The 19,178-nt window shown below is 37.0% G+C and overlaps 1 protein-coding gene across 1 annotated transcript in view; it reads left to right on the plus strand.

The window, feature by feature from the left end:
• Positions 1–341: 341 nt before the first annotated feature.
• The window catches only part of NSF (N-ethylmaleimide sensitive factor, vesicle fusing ATPase), a 132,586-nt gene continuing 113,749 nt past the window's right edge, over positions 342–19,178 (plus strand). Inside the window, exon 1 of the mRNA XM_032457184.1 lies at positions 342–470. Within this exon, the coding sequence (XP_032313075.1) occupies positions 459–470 (12 nt within the window). The 5' untranslated portion in view covers positions 342–458. The remainder of the gene's footprint in view (positions 471–19,178) is intronic.

Genomic DNA, 19,178 nt, shown 5'->3' on the forward strand with positions numbered 1-19,178 from the left:
TTCACATTTAAGTGGGTCTTCAAGTAAAAAGCTAAAATCTATAAAAGGCAGACAGCAGCTGGCAAAGAGATAAGGAGGGGCTCAGAGATTAAAAGCATGAAGGTCCTCACTACGAAGTCGGACGCAAAAGGCCAACTCTGATGAGGTTCGCAAAAGGAGCCCTGCGGAAAGTCACCAGCTAACACGTACTCTCCAGAAGGACAGTCAGATCCTCCGCCACCCCCGCCTCCATCCCCGCAGCTCGCATTCAAAATGGCGCCACCGCCCCGCCCGCCCCTGACGGCCGTCGAGCCCGCGCGCGCCCTGGGCGGCGGGGGTGCCGGGGACGCGACCGGGCACGCGCGCGGCGTCAAGGCGGCTGCGCGCCTGCGCGAGGGCGGGCGGCGGGCGCGCGCGCAGCGGGGGCGGGCTCTGCCGAGCGCCAGGCTGCAGCGGCTGAGCTGGACGTGTCCGCGAAGATGGCGGGCCGGGTGAGTGCCGGCCCCGGAGCTGCGGCTCGAGGCTGGGGGGCCGGGCTCGCGCGCACCTGGAGGTTCAGACAGCCCCAGGGGAGGGGAGTGAGTCTGAGCAAATGGAGCGTTGGATCGGGCGGCAGGGCAGAGATGGTGGGCAGGGGCAACGGTGGCAGGGGATTAGTCCTCCTCAGAAACTCCATCCCCTTGGAAGCTCGAGGGGAGGTGACCCCCTCGGTACCCGGGTCTCCTGTGTCTCCCTTAATTCTCCCTCTCAATCCTTTGAGGCTTGTCCCCCTTGCTCTCAAGGTAGCCGCAGGATCGTCGCCGTCCCAGCCCCGTCTGAGGTCTTGGGGGGTTTCTCTGCACCCCTTTGCGAAGGCTCATTAGGTGCAGCCTCTGGAATAACAGCGGGGTATCTGGAATAACTGCTGCATGGAGGGGAGGGCTGTGGCAAGGACTATTAGGAACCCATTTCTGGTTCTTCACAAGGAAAAGTCTTGGGAAAGGAGGAGGGGGTGCAAATGACTTTTAGTGTTAAACCCCGGTCATTCGGGGTGGGGTGGGGGGAAACGTGTCACTGCCGGATCAGGCAGAAATGCCTTAAGCTTGCAGTGGGGCTGGATTTGGGGTGTCGCGTTTTGCACTTACGAATGACAGTCGTTTAGAATGCAGCAGGATATGTTGTAGTTTCAGGGTTTTAAATTTTACTTCCTCCTTTAGCCTCAGATCGCGGTGTAGTATGGGTTTGGCGCGGGGCGATAGGGCTGGTTCTGTGCTATACTGCAGTGTGTGTTGAGCAAAAACCTCTCTGAGGATGGATCCTGCTCAGAGATTACACAGGTCAGAAACCTGGGACATTAACTGCGTCATTAGGGGATAAGGATGTGCTTGACTGATTTATTTCTACTGGAATATTTGAATAAGTTTGCATAGATTATGTATAAACGCAAATATCCTCTGTAAAGGAAATTTTAAGTCATGAGATTCCAGAATGAGAAGAGACCTTAAAGGTCATTTAACTCGTCCTTTTCCTCTTCTTTTCCCCATAGCCTCCCCTTTTATCTACAGCTACTCTCCACCTGAGCTTCAGATTCTGTCTTTTCCCACCTTCTAAAGTACCCCACTCTGGTGTATTCACCTGCTCCCTCTAAACAACAAACTCAGGCTTTTCCCATCTTAAACAAACCCTCTCTCCACTCCCACAGCTGTCACCGTTTCTCTTCCCACTTTACAGCCAGAAATCTTGATAGAGTTGTTTACATTTATTTGTCTCCCATTTTTTTTTTACCACCTACTCACCCCTCAACCCACTGCAGTCTGATTTCTAGCCTTATTATCCCACTGAAATGTGTCCCTAAACTTAATTGACATTTCTCATTCCTTTTCTTACTGGATGTCTCAACAGCATTTGACATTGTGGACCATTGCCTCCTTCGTGGAAAATGCTCTTCCCATGGCTTCTCTGAAGGCTTGCTCCTGTTTTTAGCCAGACCTTTCTTTTGCAGACTCACCCTCCTCTACTGTGTTATTCAATGCAGATATTCCTCAAGGCTCTCTTCTCACTGTTTATTTTCTCCCCAGGCAATCTCTTCTAAGCTGAACCTCAACTACTATCTATATGCCAATGATTCTCAATATTTTACTGCCAATCCAGACCTATTTAGAAGTTCCAGATCAATATGTCAAACTATTTAAAACCAAGGCACCTCAGACTCGACTTGTTCAAATTTAAACCCATAGTCTTAGCCCACCTAACTAGTTCTTTTACTTTGTTTCCTAGTTCAGTGAATGGCACTGCAGTCACTCATTTATATAGGCTGGAAACCTTGGGGGATTAGGAGTGGGTCATCCTTTATACTTCTCTCTCACCATATCCTCTGCCCCCAGGTAAAATTCATCACTGAGTTCTGTCTCCCCCTTTCCTCCAAAAGAGGGTATTATTAGGGCTGAAGAATCTGGCTTGGGCTTTGCTGCTTTAAACTATATCCAGATCACCCACTGGACTAGTCACATGGGTTCTGTCATTTTACCATCCTAAAAATCTCTCCAATCTGTCCACCTCTCTACATCTTAATTTCCACCTCCTTTTCCCAAACTACTATCCTCCTGGCCTCCCTGGAGGGAAGCTCCCAAGTGGTCTCCTTGTGGCATTCACCAGGTTGATTGTTCCAACCCATGCCCTTTGCTACTTAAACCCCTCCCTCAGTAGCATCTCCTTACTTTTGGAAGAAAACCAAATCCTTAACTGGGCCTTTAACGCCCTTTTTGGTTCCCCTCCTGCATCTCACTCACCCCCTTACTCTCTATACTCAGGTTATATAAGTCTTTCAGTTCCTTGAACCTCTTACCACAAGGTCTTTGCATGTGCTGTTTCTTTTGTGATGTTCTGCCCCCAGCCATTTACCACCTACTCATAGATCACTCAGCTACTCAAGGGAGGCCTGTTCTGATCCCGCACTGAGTCAGGATCCTTTGTTAATACGTTCTTGAAGAAAGGTATTCCTTTCCTTAGAGAGTTATCTATCTGTCATTTAAAATTTATTAGTTTGGTTATTAGACTTTACCTTCCATGGAAGCAGAGACCATGTTAGGTTTTTACTCACTATCATCATATGTGTGTTACACCTGTCTGGGACCTAGGTGCTCAATACATTTTTGTTGAAAATGAATCTAACCTCTGTTTTAATACTCTGGTGATAGAGGGTGCATTGCCATAGAGCTAGCCCATTTTAGTGCCATGTTAAAAAGGTCTTTTTTATATGGAGTTCCACATGACTTTTATACATCGATACTATTTTTGCTGTTTAGAGCTGCATATCTCTTTCCATATGATAGTCTTTAGCTCTTTGAAAACAGGTACATACCCTCAGATTTTCTCTACTGAAAGTTAAACATCCCCAGTTCCTCAAATATCCTGTATTCCAAACCCTTCATCATTTAGGTTACCTTCTTTTGGAAATGTTCTGTTCTGTCAGTGTTTTTTCTAAAATGTGCTCAAGAGTCTAACAGAGAGATCAGTGAAGAATATATTTGAAAATTATTCTCTTAAGCTGGACACTACCGTTATTAACACAGGCTAAACTTGTATTTTTTTTTTCTGTGATAAATCGTACTCTCGGCCCATACTGAGCTTATAGTCAATTACAACTCTCATGTTCTTTTAAATTCAGTCCCCCCTGCCCACATTCTTGGTATTGTGCAATTTTATTGAATCTAAGTGTAAGACTTTACATTTATCCCATTTACAATTCTTTTTTTTTTTTTTTTTTTTTAGGTCTGGGCAGGGTACTTGTTGAAGGTTTTCTTGATTCTTTCATACTATGCAACATAGTAGCCCTCTCTTCCAGTTTTGTTTGATTTGTAGGATTAATAATCATGACTTCTGTATCTCCATTCTAGTCACTGATAAAAGGTAGAATAAGATTGGGTCAGAAATAGCCCTTGAGCATACTGCTGGAGGCCCTTCTCTGGGCTGGCACACACCAATATGCTGTTGGCACCTACCATTGCTTAATTACAAGTGTATCTCACTTAGTCTTGACGAAACCACCCTGCAAGGTAGGTTAACTTTGTTTTACTCAGCGAGAGGGGGTCAGTAACTTGTCAGGATTTGTGCCAGATTCACTCACAGCCAGCAAGAAGCAGGGTCAGAATTTGAACTCAGGTCAGTGCAACAACTTAGTTGCAAGGCTATGAAAAAGGAGATTTACCTTTTTAGAGCCTGCTGTCAAAAGTTTAATTTTCAAAAACTACCTTCTACCTTTTGGAATATTTGAACACTCGGCCCATCTCTGATTGTCTTATCTTTTCTTCCTATAGCTATAATTGTGTAACAACTACCTGTCCATGTTTAACGGAGTTAGCCTTGTTTTAATACTCTTAAAATGAGTTCTGTATTCCCTTTTTGTGGGAGAAAAGCTATCTTGGTTAGTTAATTTTGGCATTCTGACATCATCTTGTAAATGGTGTTTATGTTCACTCTGTAATTGAAGATTTATTGTATCACTGTTGCTGTTGATAACATTAGTTACCTGCATATTTTGTCCTTTGCTTTTCTTGGCCAAAAAAGAAAGCCTCGTATTTAGTTTATCTGGGAAATTGAATGAAATGTGTGATGTTATTCAGTATATAGCATCTAGGTCATCAGAACCTGATTAATCCCTAAAATACTTTAAAGCCTCTAATCCTAAAAGTAAAGAACCTAAAAAATAATTTTTGTCATTGCTTTATACATTATTGTATATGAGAAAAATTTGGAATGACAGATTGGCTACATTTTATAACATGATCAGTTAATTTAAACTTGATCTGGTTCCTTTTGTCCTTTCAAAAGATTCAATTAGGTAATAGATTTTCTCAGCTGTTTAAAATTTTTTGCTGGTAATAAGTAGGTTCTGAAGTTATAATTCTTATTACTTACATTGAACATAGACTCTTACTTATAAATGACCTCCATATACAGATGGCTGCCACTGCCCTAGGCCTTCATACCATCTTTCAGAACTTTCATGCTTCAGCTGCTCTGGAATCATGGAATCAGAAGCGCAGGAAAGAATCTGAAATGTAGTCTTAATAGCTTAGGAGAGCTGACTCTAGGAAGGAAGAGGCTCCTTAGTAAAGCTACTCTGGTGTTGCTTTCCAGGCCCCTCATGTGGTCAACCCACTCCTGGAAAAAAAAAAAAGGAGAGAGAGAGAGAAGAAGAAAGGCTTTCCACATTGCCTGAACTTTTTTGTACTGTCTTTTAAAATTTCCAGAAATCTTACTTATTGGAGACTTAGCTGTTCCTTTCTGAAAATATACATACATTAATACAAATAAAACCAATGGACTCTCTTCATAAGTTCTTATACCTAGTTGAAGTCATTTGTTTTAAGAAATAGGAGTAAGATGACGTTAAATAAGGACTTGCTTAGAAATTGAAAGGGGTTTATAAAGATGTTAGAGGTAAAATTTACCTAATCCAACATTTCGAGTAGGGCAGACTAGTATATTTCATACCAGCATAGTGAAGAATCTTTTGTGGCCTAGTCCAGAAGTCTAGCCATTTATAACATTTTATGAGTGAATGACATTTTTACCAAATAACTGGCTTTCAGATGAAATTTTGGAACACAAGTCATAAATCAGGGACAGCTCATGGGCAGTACCATAAGTCAAAACAAATAATATAAAATGTTTCATAGTCCCATTTCCTAAATCAGAGTTTTGCTGTCCAAAGAGTATCAACTTTCTGCAATCTTATATGCAGTAGTTACTGTTTTTATATATCACTTTAGTGGAGATTTTATAAAACATCTTCAAATGCAATACATTTTAGAAAGAAAAACTGAACTATTTCTAGCACTATCAAATAGCTTCTTCTTTCTGAAACCCAGAGGAATTTATGTTTAAGATGGATATATTCTTTTTTCAAGTATTTAAGTCAAGGTGCAAAGATGTAAGGTGAAAGTATCTTACTGTTGAGAATTCTTGAACTGGTGGAACAGTGAACCCTTGGAAACACCTGCATTGACAATACACCTGTCACTTGTTAAAATGTTCTTAAGGGCCCATACTCTGGGTATGGTGTTTTAGGTAAAAATCTCTTAATAGATCCTTTATCGTACTTCAGTATTAATACCCTTGAATGGGCTCTGAGACCTACCTTACACTGCCTTCATTTTTTTGGTGATTTAAACTCATAATTTCTAACTTCTTTTTTTTTTTTTTTGTGATGAAAACTAGAAATGCCTGTGTGACTATAACTTTCTAGCTCTATGCATTTTAAACAAGTACAATTCATATATACCTTAAGAAGTTTTAAGCATACTGAAAAGTATAGCAAATAATATAACATATACATATATCCTTGTGCTCACCATCCAGATTATAAAATTGTTTACATATTGTTACATTTGCTTTATATCTTTAATTTTTAGAAACAAAGCATTACAGATCCAGTTGAATCCCCTTTGTATCTCTTCTTGATTCCACTAACCTTTCCCAGAAATAACCACTGTCCTAAAGTTGGTGTAAATCTTTTCTATTCACATCTATGTATGCTTGTGCCCATAACTAGTATATTATTTTGTGTGTCTTTAAAATGCATATAATAGTGTCATTACTGTATATTTCTTTCTGCATCCTGCATTTTTTCATTTAAAATGGTGATTGAAATGTAGTCATGTTGGCATTATATAGAGCCAGTTAACTCTGCTTACTGTGTGGTATTCTTTTTTGTAAATATACCACATTTTCCTGTTTTCTTATCAGAGGACAACTTAAGTGGTTTTCAATTTAATTTTCCTGGTGTGTGCATTCTTGTATATGTCTCCTTACATAATATGTAAGAGTTTCTTTAGATTATGTGTCTAGAGACATGGACATATACCCTATGTAGAATTGCTGCATGGAATTTCTGAGTGATCAGTTACCTTTATCTTTACCTAGTTATACCAATTTTGCACTCTTAACGTCAGAATATGAGTACCTTCATGTCCTCTCCAGCACTTAATGCTGAAGACATTTTAATTTTTACAATATGATAGGTGTAAAATAATTTTACTGTTTAAATTTGCATTTTTTCCTGATTACTTAGTGAGATCAAGCATTTTTCATATTGGTCATTGGAATTTCCTCTTCTGTAAATTACCTTTATTTATCCTTTGTCCATTTTTTCTGTTGAGCTGTTCAATGGTGATCTTTTCCTGTCTGCAGAGTTTTAGATTTAAGTTTTATTGTAGTTATAATTACTCATTTTTTAACCTGTATGATTAGTGTGCTTGTATGTTTTAAAAGATATCTTTCTTTTAAAAGTCAGGTTTTCCTTTAAAAGGTTTAGTGGCTTGCTTTTCACACTTTGGTGTTTAATTCATCTGGAATTTATTTTTGTGTTTGGTGTGAATTAGGAAGCTAATTTTATCTTTTCCATATGTATAAAATCAATTGTCCTGATATTTACTGAGTCCATCCTTTTTTCCACTGATTTGTAATGTATCTCTGTTTTATATCCACTCTAAGTCTGGAGTCTATTCTGTTTCATTACTGTTTGTCTATATGTGTACCAGTACTGCTGTTTTTATTACCTTTAACTTCAGAGTTATTCTTGCTATCTGGTAGGGTTAGCCCCCTTCTTAATTGTCTTCGTTTTGCATTTTTGGCCCTTTTCCAGATGAATTTAAGGTGCAATTCAATCCCTCCTCCTTTAAAAACATTTCTTGTCTTTAAATTTAATCTTTATTGCCATTGATTTTGACCTACATTGTTTTCTTATTTTACAAGGGCATACACAATGATCATTTCAATAAAATTTAGCGGATCTATTCTAGGAAGCTGATTTTTTTCTTTTACTTTTTTTTTTGACATTAAGCCAAAAAGTGCTAATAATTTATTGCAACTTTGTGCTCTATTGATTTGAAATCAAATGAGTTAGCACCAGCTGTTTATGAGTAATGCAGGATGTTTTAGTCCTTTGCTAAATTTGGAAAGAGGTGCTAAAATTCTGATATATTTTGTACTAGCTATATAGATCTTTGGTAATGGAGTAAATTATTAAAGTAAGAAATAAGTTGTCATTTTTTGAAATCCAACATTCACTTATTTTTTTTTAGAAAACCACTAATAAAGAGAATTTTAGAATTTCACTGGATTTTTAAAAGTTGTAAAGTGTTTTTAGTATTATGTGCATATGAACCAACATTTTCTTACTTGGTTTGATGAGCAACAAAAATAGAAATTATCACTAATGCTGGGTCTTCCAAAAAAAATCTGTATGGGGAGATTAAAACAATTTAGTTATCGTAGTTGCTCTTCTCCTAGAGAATTATACTGACCAAATTTTGTGAGATAAGCTAGCAGACTTAGATTCTACTGTTTCGAACAGAGCCTGGCATGAAAGTAGTACTTAGTACATGATTGTTGAATGGATGAATGACCATTTATTTCTCAATACCTTAATAAATTATCGTTTTTGACAATGTAGTTGGAATTTTAATGTTATGTTCTCTGCCAAGCTATTGAATACTCTACTGTTGTTTTATTCTGTTATCAAAGCCATTAATAATATAGCATAGATCTAACTTTAAACAGCTGCTGGCCTCTGATGCAGTCCTTTTTTCCGACCTGCAGATGCTGAGTCTGATAACTTTTTGTTTATATAGGCTTCAAATCAATCTACCAATTATCAAGCATCAAAATACACTTAATTATATTTATCAAGTTAAATGATGAAATGGAGCAGAAGCATTATTGCAGCCTTTTTTCCACATTTTTTCTCTCCTGTGGTAGAAGGAAATTAACCTGTCATTATTTCTGTTTTTATGAAGTTTATTTCTCTAAGTACAATGATTCTCAAAGTGCGGTCTGTAGACCAGCTAATTGGCATCACCTCAGAGCTTGCTAGAAGCATGGAGTCTCCAGCCCCACCCAGCTTATTAGATTGGAAACTCAGGAGGTCTGCCCCCTGCAGTTGCTTAACATGTTTTCAGGTGATTTCTGATGTATGCTAAAATTGAGAGCTATTGACAGGTTTTTGAGATCTCCAATTTAGTTTCTTACAAATTGTTGAAGATTTTTTTTCTCCCAGATTTCCTTCCAAACGTGTACTCAACCTTGTTATTTCCAGATTTCAGGGTTATTATCTTTTCATTCCTTTAATGCCTTCCCCCATTCCAATTTTCAGACTTTTATAAGACAGCATAGTTATCTCTTGCAGTAGAGTAAATTAGGTACCCTGACTCACATTTCCATAAAAACTGTTTGAAATGCTAGATAGCATGGTAACTATAATTAGTTAAAAAATATTGTATTCCTAGAATTTTCTAAGACTGTAGATCCTAAGTGTTCTCAACACACACACACCCAAGATGGTAATTATGTGAGGTGATGGATATGTTAACTAGCTTGATTGTGGTAATCATTACACAAGGTGTATTTGTATCAAAACACCACATTGTATGCCATAGGCAAAATTTCCTGAAGCTGAACATATGCGCATATGCCCATGACCCAGCAATTCTGCTGGAGGAGGTGGATGTGTAGGGGTGTAGCTATCCAATAGAAATGCATACGTGTATTATTCAAAGGACATGTACAAACATGTTATTAGCAACAGTATTCATAATTAAAAGCTGGAAACAACTCATGGATAAATAATGGTGGTATATTCATATAATTATATACTCCAAAAAGCAAGGAAAATGAATGAACTGTTGCTACATGCAACAGCATGGATGAGTCTCACAATCATAATATCGAAGGGTAGAAGTCTGACACAAAGTAATATGTGCTATATAATTACATTTATGTAGTTTTCAACATGCTAAACTAATCTGACTGATTTCTGTCTCTGGTGGTAGAAAACAAGATGGTGGTTATCTGTGGTTGGGGGTGAAGGGCTAGTGACTAGGAGGGGGCAGCATGGGATGCTGGTAATGTTCACTTTCTTGAACTGGGTGTTGGTTACCCTGGGTGTGTTCACTTTGTAGAAATTCATTGAGCCAAGCACTTACAATGTATGTACTTTTTTGAATGTATACTTTCTTCAGTAAACAGTTGATTTAAAGAATGGTCATTTTTTCCCTTAAACTAGGTGGTAGGTACATGGTATTTGCTTCATGGTGTTTTATATCTTACATTTTTTAATGAATATTTTGGTCTTACTCAGTAGTCAAAAATCCATTGTTAATTGAGCATCCCCTGCATGGTGCACAGTGCCTGGGACATTATAAATATTCACTAAATATTTGTTCCATTGAATAGAATTAGGCTAGTAATTCCTTTTTGCCTTCAACAGCCAATTTCCTACTCAATTATTTATAAATAATTAGTTCTAAATAAAAATATATATGATACCATTATATAATGCTTATACTTATTATCAAGCTGAATTTATTAAATTAAGTGAGAAACTTCTCAGTATTACCAGCACTTGCATCATGAATTAACATGTTTAATTATAGTGACTCAAATTAACATCAGCAATCTAGATTAGTATGGATGTAAGTCAATAGATTTTACTGCTTTGAAGATAAAAAGGTTATGAGATGTTCTAATATTTTCAGGTGTCTCACTTTTTTTTATTTGCTTTTGAACAATTGGAATCACAGCTAACTTCTCTTAACACTCTGTGTTCCTACTTCTGTACTGTGCTTGCTTCTTGCCTAACTTGCATTTTTACTTTCTGCTTTCTTGAATGCCCTGTGTCTCACTAAGGGAGGAGTCTGTAGGTATGAGACTTAGTGGTTGGAACTGGGGAGAGGCTTTAAGCCTTGGATTCTTGTTCTCATTCCTTCTCCAAAAATTCTCTCCCTCTTTACCCTTCAAAAATAACATAGGTGTAAACCTTTCATCAGGATGTTAGGTTTTTTTTTTGTTTGTTTGTTTTTTTAAGAAAAAGCTTCACAAACATTGCTTTGATTTTTAAGAACGTTTAGAGTAAACTTTTCAGATTAAGAGCACCAAGTTACTAAATAAGAATATCTTAAATGGAATGAATGGTGTTTTACAGTTTTGAAAACACCTTCACAGATCTTTTCTTGTTAGGATTCTCACAGCAACCTTATGAGTTGGCACTCTCAAAATTCAGTTCAACGAATAAATTTCAACTAACAAAAAAATCCTCAGCTGTCATCATACTTAGTGGTGAACACCGAAAGCTTCCCCCATTAAGACCAGAAACAAGATAGCCATGTCTGCTCTAACCATTTCTATTCAACCTTACATTGGAGGTTCTAGGTAGGGCAGCTTTTCAAGAAAAAAGGGGGAGGGGGGCATTCGGATTAGAAAGAAAAAAAAACTGTATCTATATACAAATGATATGATTTTATGTACAGAAAATCCTAAAGAATCTATTAGAAAAAAACTGTTAAAGCTAATAAATGAATCCCATAAAGTTGTAGGATACAAGATCAATATACAAAAAATCAGTTACATTTCTATACACTAGCAATGAACAATCTGAAAATAGAATTAAGGAAACAGTTCCAGTTACAATAACATCAAACAGAACAAAATACCTATGAATAAACTTAACTAAGGAAGTGCAAGATTTGCACATTGAAAACTACAAAACGTTTTGAAAGGAATTAATGATCTAAATAAATGAAAAGACATCTTCTGAGAAGGAAACATAGGTGAAAATCTGTTCATGGATTGGAAGACTTAATATTGTTAATATGGCAGTACTCCCCAGATTGATCTATAAATTCAGTGCAACCCCTATCTAAATTTCAACTGCCTTTTTGCCAGAAATGAGTGAGCTGGTCCTAAAATTCATATGAACTAGCAAAGTCATTTTAGCTACAACAATTTGAAAAAGAATAAAGTTGGAGGACATACTTCCTGATTTCAAAACTTGCTACAGAGCTACTGTAATCAAGATGATGTGACAGTGGCAAGAGGATAGTCATATAAGCCAATGGAATAGAATTGAGAGTCCAAAAAAAAAAAAAAAAAACCAACCCATACATTTGTGGTTAATTGATTTTCAACAGGGTGCCAAGACCATTCAGTGGGGGAAAGAATAGTCTTTTTAGCAAATGATGCTGGGACAACTGGATACCTACATGCAAAAGAATGAATTTGGACCCCCTATCTCACACCATGTACAAAAATGAACTCAGAACGGATCAAAGAATTTTTAGAAGGAAGCATAGATGAAAATCTGCTTGACGTTGGATTAAACTGTTTTTAAAGATACAACACAAAGCATAAGCAACCAGAGAAAAAATAGATAAATTGGACTTAATCAAAATTTAAAAATTTCATGCATCAAAGGACACTATCAAGAAAGTGAGGAGACAACCCACAGAATGGGAGAAAATATTTACAAATCGTATGTCTGATAATGGTCTAGTGTCCAGAATATATAAAGAATGCTTACAACTCAGCAATAAAAAGAGACTCAAATTAAAAATGAGCAGAGGATTTGAATAGATTTTCTCCAAAAAAGATGCGCAAATGACCAATAAGCACGTGAAAAGATGTTCAACATCAGTCATTAGAAAAATTCCAACCAAAACCACAGTGAGATATTAACTTCACACCCACTAGGATGGCTTTAGTTGGAAAAAAAAGTGTTGGTGATGATGTAGAGAAATTGGAACCCTCATACACTGATGGTGGGAATGTAAAATGGTGAAGCCACTGTGGGAAACAGTTTGGCAGTTTTTCAAAAAGTTAAACATAGAATGAGCCAGCAATTCTCCTAGCTATATAACCAAGTGAATTGAAAATATATGGTCACGTAAACTTGTACTTGGATGTTCATAGCAGCATTATTCATAATAACCAAAAAGTGGGAATAACCCAATGTCTATCAGTAATGAATAGATAAAACAAATGTAGGTTATGCATACAATGGAATATGATCCAGTCACAAAAAGGAGTGGAGTATGTCACACACTCCAAATAGAGGATCTTGGAAACATAATGCAGGGGGAAGTGTATAGCTCAGTGGTAGAGCACATGCTTAGCATGCACAAGGTCCTAGGTTCAATCCCCAGTACCTCCATTAAAAAATAAATAAACCTAGTTACTTACCCCTCCCCTCAAAAAGAGAAAACATAATGCTAAGTGAAAGAAGCCAGTCACAAAGATGACAGATTGTATGATTCTATTTATATGGAATGTTCAGAATAGTCAAACCCATAGAGATAGAAAGTAGATTAGCGGTTGCCAAGGGATGAGGGAGAGGAGAATTGGAACTGACTGCTGATAGGTACAGTGTCTCTTTTTGGAGTGCTGGAAGTGTTCTGGAATTAGACAGTAGTGATGATTGCACAACATAGTGAATAAACTAAAAACCTCTGAAGTGTACACTTTAAAATGATGAATTTTGTGTCATGTGAGTCTATTCAGGCAGCTGTAACAAAATACCAGAGACTGAATAGCTTATAAACAACAGAAATTTATTTCTTACAGTTTTGGAGGCTGGAAGTCCAAGATCAAGGTGCCAACATGGTTGAGGGCCCTCTTCTGGGTCACAGACTTCGTGTTGTATCCTCACATGGTGGAAGGGGCAAGCTAGCTCTCTGAGTCCTTTTTTATAAAGGCACTAATTCCAATGATGAGGCTTCTGCTCTCATGACCTAATCACCTCCCAGAAGCTTCACCTTCTAATACCATCACCTTGGGCATTATGTTTTCAACATGAATTTGGGAAGACATAAACATTGAGACCATAGCAGAAGTATATCTCAAAAAATGCTAATAAACACTTCAACTAAATGTTGCATATATTGGCATGCCAGAGCTTAGAGTCATGGTGCTCAAATATAAAGTTTAAGGCAGCTGGTGATATGTAGTGATAAGACTGTTGAAGAAGCACAAATAATAGAGATATAGGAAATACCCAGTCTTACTAGGAACCAGGGAGTTTCATAAACTTGGCTTTGCAATATGAGTAAAATATCCATAGGTGGAAGGGGTTTAGAATTGGGAATTCAGGCAAAAGAGACAGTGTAAATAAGGTGCCGAGTTGGGAATTTGAAGTACATGGGGTCAGGGTGAGACACTAACATAGATGATGCAGAAAAACAAGGGTAGATTCTGCCTAAGTGGTTATGAGTATAATGGTAAGGAGTTTGGGCTTTGTTATTTAAGAATCACATTTTTAGTTTTCGGTAACGTCTGGTGGCAGAGGGAAGACTGAATTGGAGAAGAGAAATCAGTCAGGGAAACTGATTAGGTTATTGCAAGTTTTTGTTTTTTGGGTTTTTGTTGTTGTTTGGAGGGAGGTGATAAAGGCCAAATTAGATCAACAGTTGTGAGGATGGAAGGGAGAAATCAAATCCAAGTTACAGTGCAGAAGTAGAATTAACAGGTCTTGGCTCCACTTGTGTGTATGTATGTGCACATGTGCGTGTATTAGGTGATTAAGGGAAAAATGACCTTGAAATTATGAATTTGAGGGACTTGAAAGGACAGTGATGGTGTTAACAGAGATGAGGACAGCCAGAGAAACAAACTAAAGTGAATACTGAGGCTAGAGAGATACCACTGGATCTGGCAATGAGAAAGACATTAGTGATTTGGAAGACAGAGCCATTGCAGTAAAGTGGTTGCTGGAGAGGATTTCAAAGGATGGTTTTAGAAGATTGCCATAGGATGAGAAAATAGGAGGCAGGAAGGGAGACTTGAGAAGTTTGGTTGTAAAGTGAAGAGACAAAAGGTTGATAATCTGAAGTAGGAGAGTTAAGGGAATTTTGCTTTTGAAGTGACTATGAGAGGTGTAGACATGTCTCTGGATGGAGAGAGGCTTACTGGCAGTGACCCAAGAGGCGAAAGAGCAAAGGTTGGATAGACAGGTTGGGATCAGACCTACAGGTGAGAGATTCTATCTCCCTATACATTTGAGATATGTGCCTTAAGCTGGTACTGTAAAATTAAGACTAGAATGTTATGATCCTTGAATGTGACCAAACAGAAGCTCCTTTATGTACTTGAATCAAATTGGCGGTAGCTTGTAGCATTAAAACACACCATCTTTAGTTTATTCACCTGAAAATTTGATTTTTTTTCTCTTCTCTAAGTGTACAAAATTCAGACTGAGTCATATTTAAAAAAATCATTTAGAGAGAAGTAATTTTCCTGTGTTATGAGAAAACAAAAATGTTAGCTAGAGTGAGGCAAATAATGTTAGGTTTTGGCAGTAAGAAAGAGAATTGTGGGCTGGGATGCCTGCAGGTGTGTAAAGCTCTTAAAACAGTGCCTGGCATGTAATAAGCTCTCAAAACACATTAGCTATTATTATTAATACCACCCCCAAGCCACCAAATGGGTAGTCAGTTGTCTCAGTGCCATTTAGTGAATAGTTCAGCTTTCCTCCGCTAATTCTAAATCTCGTATGTTAAGGTCTCACCTGGTTCTATTTCTAGGTTGTTTGTTCTACGCCATTGAACTGTTTCTGTACTAATACTACATTTTAAAAATTATTGTGTATAGCATGTTTTGATGTCTAGTAGGGGCAGTCTCCCTCATTCATTCTTAAATTTTTCTTGGCTACTTTCACAAATAAAAAAAAATTTTTTTTGCCGTCTCATTTTGCCTTCTGGATTTACTTTGCCAGTTACAGTTTAGATTGAATTTGCTTAAGTCCCACTGGGATTTTGCTTATAATTACATTAAATTTATAGGTTAATTTGGAGTTGATATAGTATTGAGTCATTGCATGCAATGACATCATATATCTCTACATTTATTTGGATATTCTTTTATGTGCTTCTGTTGGTTTTCTTCATATGGGTCCCACACATTTTTTGCTAAACTTCTTTTCTACACGTAAAATTTTGTTGTTTCTGTTGTAAATGGAATCTGTTATCTCTTTCTTATTTATAGCCAGATTTTTAATTACAGTTGACCCCTGAACAACATGGGTTTTGAACTGCACTGCTTGACTCCACTTACATGAAGATCGTGGATTTTTTTTTTTTTCAATAAATACATGCTACTCCATCCAGAGGTGGTTGAATCCATGAATGCAGAACCATGGTTTTGACTGTGGGAACTGTCAGTGCCCTTAACCCCTACTGTTGTTTGAGGGTCAACTATGTATATATTTATCTGCTGAGACAGGCATTCATTTCCTTCAACTTTCTAGATATATTTCTCCAAAATTTTAAAAATTCAAATATTTATTGAGAGCCTATTATGTGCTAAATATTGTTCCAAGTACTTCTCCAAATTTTAAGGTAATTTATTTCGAGGTATTGATAACTCTCCCAAATTAATGCAGTCTTGGAGAGGAAATTTATTCACAGAGCCAAGAATTCAGTTAACTGGCTTATGATTTAGTATTTATTTTGATGCTGAGTCATTGGTTAACCTGCCTGGTATAAATAAATTTTTAACTCTTTGGATAGTTATCAAAAGGTTCTGTGCTTCAGACCATATTTTGTAATTTCTTACTGAGTTTATTAAAAATGCTTTTAATTTATTTACAAAAATCCTTGTCACACTGTTTGTTGTCAAAGAAAATTAGATTTAACCAGTGATTTAATTATGAAGTAAAAACACACATAAACAAATGAGATCTTGTATTTCATGAGTAATGACAGTGTCCTTCTATTATGCATGTCCTTCCAGTTAATTTTCCTAATGTGTAAGGTCATCACTGTCTATGCAGAAACAAACAGGTATGAAATGAAATACACTATCAATTAACTTTATAAAATTTTTTTAATTTGGCTAGGAAAGTAACACCTATGTATATTTTTTAAATTGGAAAATGCAGAAAAGAAGAAAATAAATCACTCATAGTCCATATCCAGTCACAATTGTTTTTTACATTTTAGTGTGTTTTTTAGTTGGTTTGCTATACTTAAAATTAAACTGTAAAGTAAAATTCATATAATCCTGTGATTTGAATATTATGAGGATATGATATTTATTTAAGTGGATATATTTTAGTTTACATAACCATCACTTTGAAATAGGACTTTTAGTTCGCTTCTGATCCATCACTTAAAGTGATGTTGTGGAGAACAACTTTGTACATAAAAGTCCTCTTTATTTAAAATTATTTCCCTAAGATAAGGGTTATTTATTGTAAAAAACGTTTAGGATTGTGAAAAGTGAGTGTTTCACCTACATCTTCTTGTTTCACCTCAATGATAACTACTGTTAACAATTTAGTGTGTATCTTTTTTATTAAAAAACTTACTCTACATACTGCTTTATATCTTTTTTAAAACTTAGCCCTATATTGTGGACAATTTCGCTTGTCAGTACATACAGAGGTACCTTGACGTTTTAAATGGCTGCATCGTTGTGATACTTTTAACCATGCTCCTATTTATGGCTGTGATTTTATTTAGCTATTACAAATAATTCTTTACTGAATATCTTTAAGATAGTTATAAAAATAGTTGAGATTTATTGAGTATTTACTACATCAAGTAAGTAAGAATTACCTCATTTAATCCTCTTGTATATGTGTGGGTGGGTGTGCATTTCTTCTTTTATTTCCATTCTCATATTTCCATTCCTGTCCATAGGGAGAGTGGAGTTTTAGATTAAATTTCTTTGCTTCTTAGCAGAAGGATTATTACAAGGAAAAAAAATCTTACTTACTCTTCTTAGGAGGAAGAATTGCCAATCTGATGGTTAGTATGGGACATTCATGCCAGGATTTGTAGGCTTTATACTTTCTCTTTCACATCTTGTTCCCAAGACTAGCAGGCCAATATGGTCAGCAACCTTAGACTGGCCTTTTAAAGGTAGATCTGGCCATTCTCCTAGTTCTCTGTTATTCCTACAGCTGGGATAAGGGGGACTGGTTGGGAAGTGAACTGAGTCTGTTCTGCAGACCTAGTTCTTTCTCTCCTCCAGGGGATGTACCTGAGTACAAATGTACGAACGTCTAGGTCTTTGTTGCATGACTGTGGGGACCTCACTTTGACCTTGTACCTAAACTATATTTTCTAGTTTGAACATTTATCCTATCTTTGCAATGGGAATTATTGGAGATTGCCCAGCCACTAAAAAAATCAGAACATCATTTCTCAATTTTAGTGAGGTACAACCTATATACAATAAAATACAGTCAAGATAACAGAACATTATCTCAGAATATTACTTCATGCCATTTTGCTGTTCATTTCACCCCAACCCCAGGCAATCACTGATTTTTTGCGTGTGTGTGTGTGTGTTTGTTACTCTAGATTAACTTTGCCTCTTCTAGGATGTCATCAAATTACAAGATGAGGTTTACATAATGTAGGATGAACTCTTTTCTGCATCTGGCTTACTCAGCATTATGTTTTTGAGGTTTATTCATATTGTTGCATATATCAGTAGGTAGTTTTTTCCATTGCTGGGTAATATTCCTTTGTATGGCTATACCACAACTTGTTCATCAGTTCAACTGTTGGTAGATCTTTGTGTTATTTCAATTTTTGACTATTATGAAAAAGCTGTGAGCATTTGTGTACAAGTCTTTGTGTGGCTATATGTTGTCATTTATCTTGACTAAAAACCAAGGGATAGACCTACTGGGCCACATTACCCTTATAAGAAACTACATCACATCTTTGCAAGTACTTAACGTTGTCAGCCTTTTACATTTTTCTTTGTGTTTCCCTCCTCTCTCAAGACCAAAATGGGAACTCACTTTTTTTTTTCTTTTTCAATATAAATTTGTAAAGAAAATTTTAAGGCCCTAAAGGATGTGAAGAGGTTCACTTATGTGACTAGTTGTTGGTCTGAGATGGATAATGTGAAGGATATCCCTGCAGGCTCTTTGAGCGATTACTATTGGACATGCAAGTTTAGCTTACTTCTACCCATCACTTCTAGTTACATAGGACTTCCGAATTTTAACAGAAATTATTATTTCAGGGGTTTCTAACACAAAGTGATTCCATAGGCCTAAAGACGGGTATTACTGATGTTCTTTCTCGCGTTGTTCTGGAACATCCCAGGAGACTTTCTGCAGTGATAGCTGATAACCGCGTGTGGTACTCGAAATGTGACTAGTGCAGCTGAAGAACTGAATGTTTACATTTTAATTAATTTTAATAGCCATGTGTAGCTAGAGGTTACTTTATTGAACAGTGTAGTTCTAAAGTGTTATTTTTCAGGAAAGATCACCTGAAAAGACATAATTGAGTGAGACTTGTCCGCCGAGGGCAAGTTCATACTTTCTGTCCTACTTCCCTTTCCTGTGGGGGGATCTGTGACTCTAGGCAGAGGCAACTGGGCCTGAAGCACCACAGAGAAGACCAGTGGATTCATGAGCGTTGCAG

This window comes from Camelus ferus, chromosome 16, assembly GCF_009834535.1.
Source record: "Camelus ferus isolate YT-003-E chromosome 16, BCGSAC_Cfer_1.0, whole genome shotgun sequence".
Classification (NCBI taxonomy): domain Eukaryota; kingdom Metazoa; phylum Chordata; class Mammalia; order Artiodactyla; family Camelidae; genus Camelus; species Camelus ferus.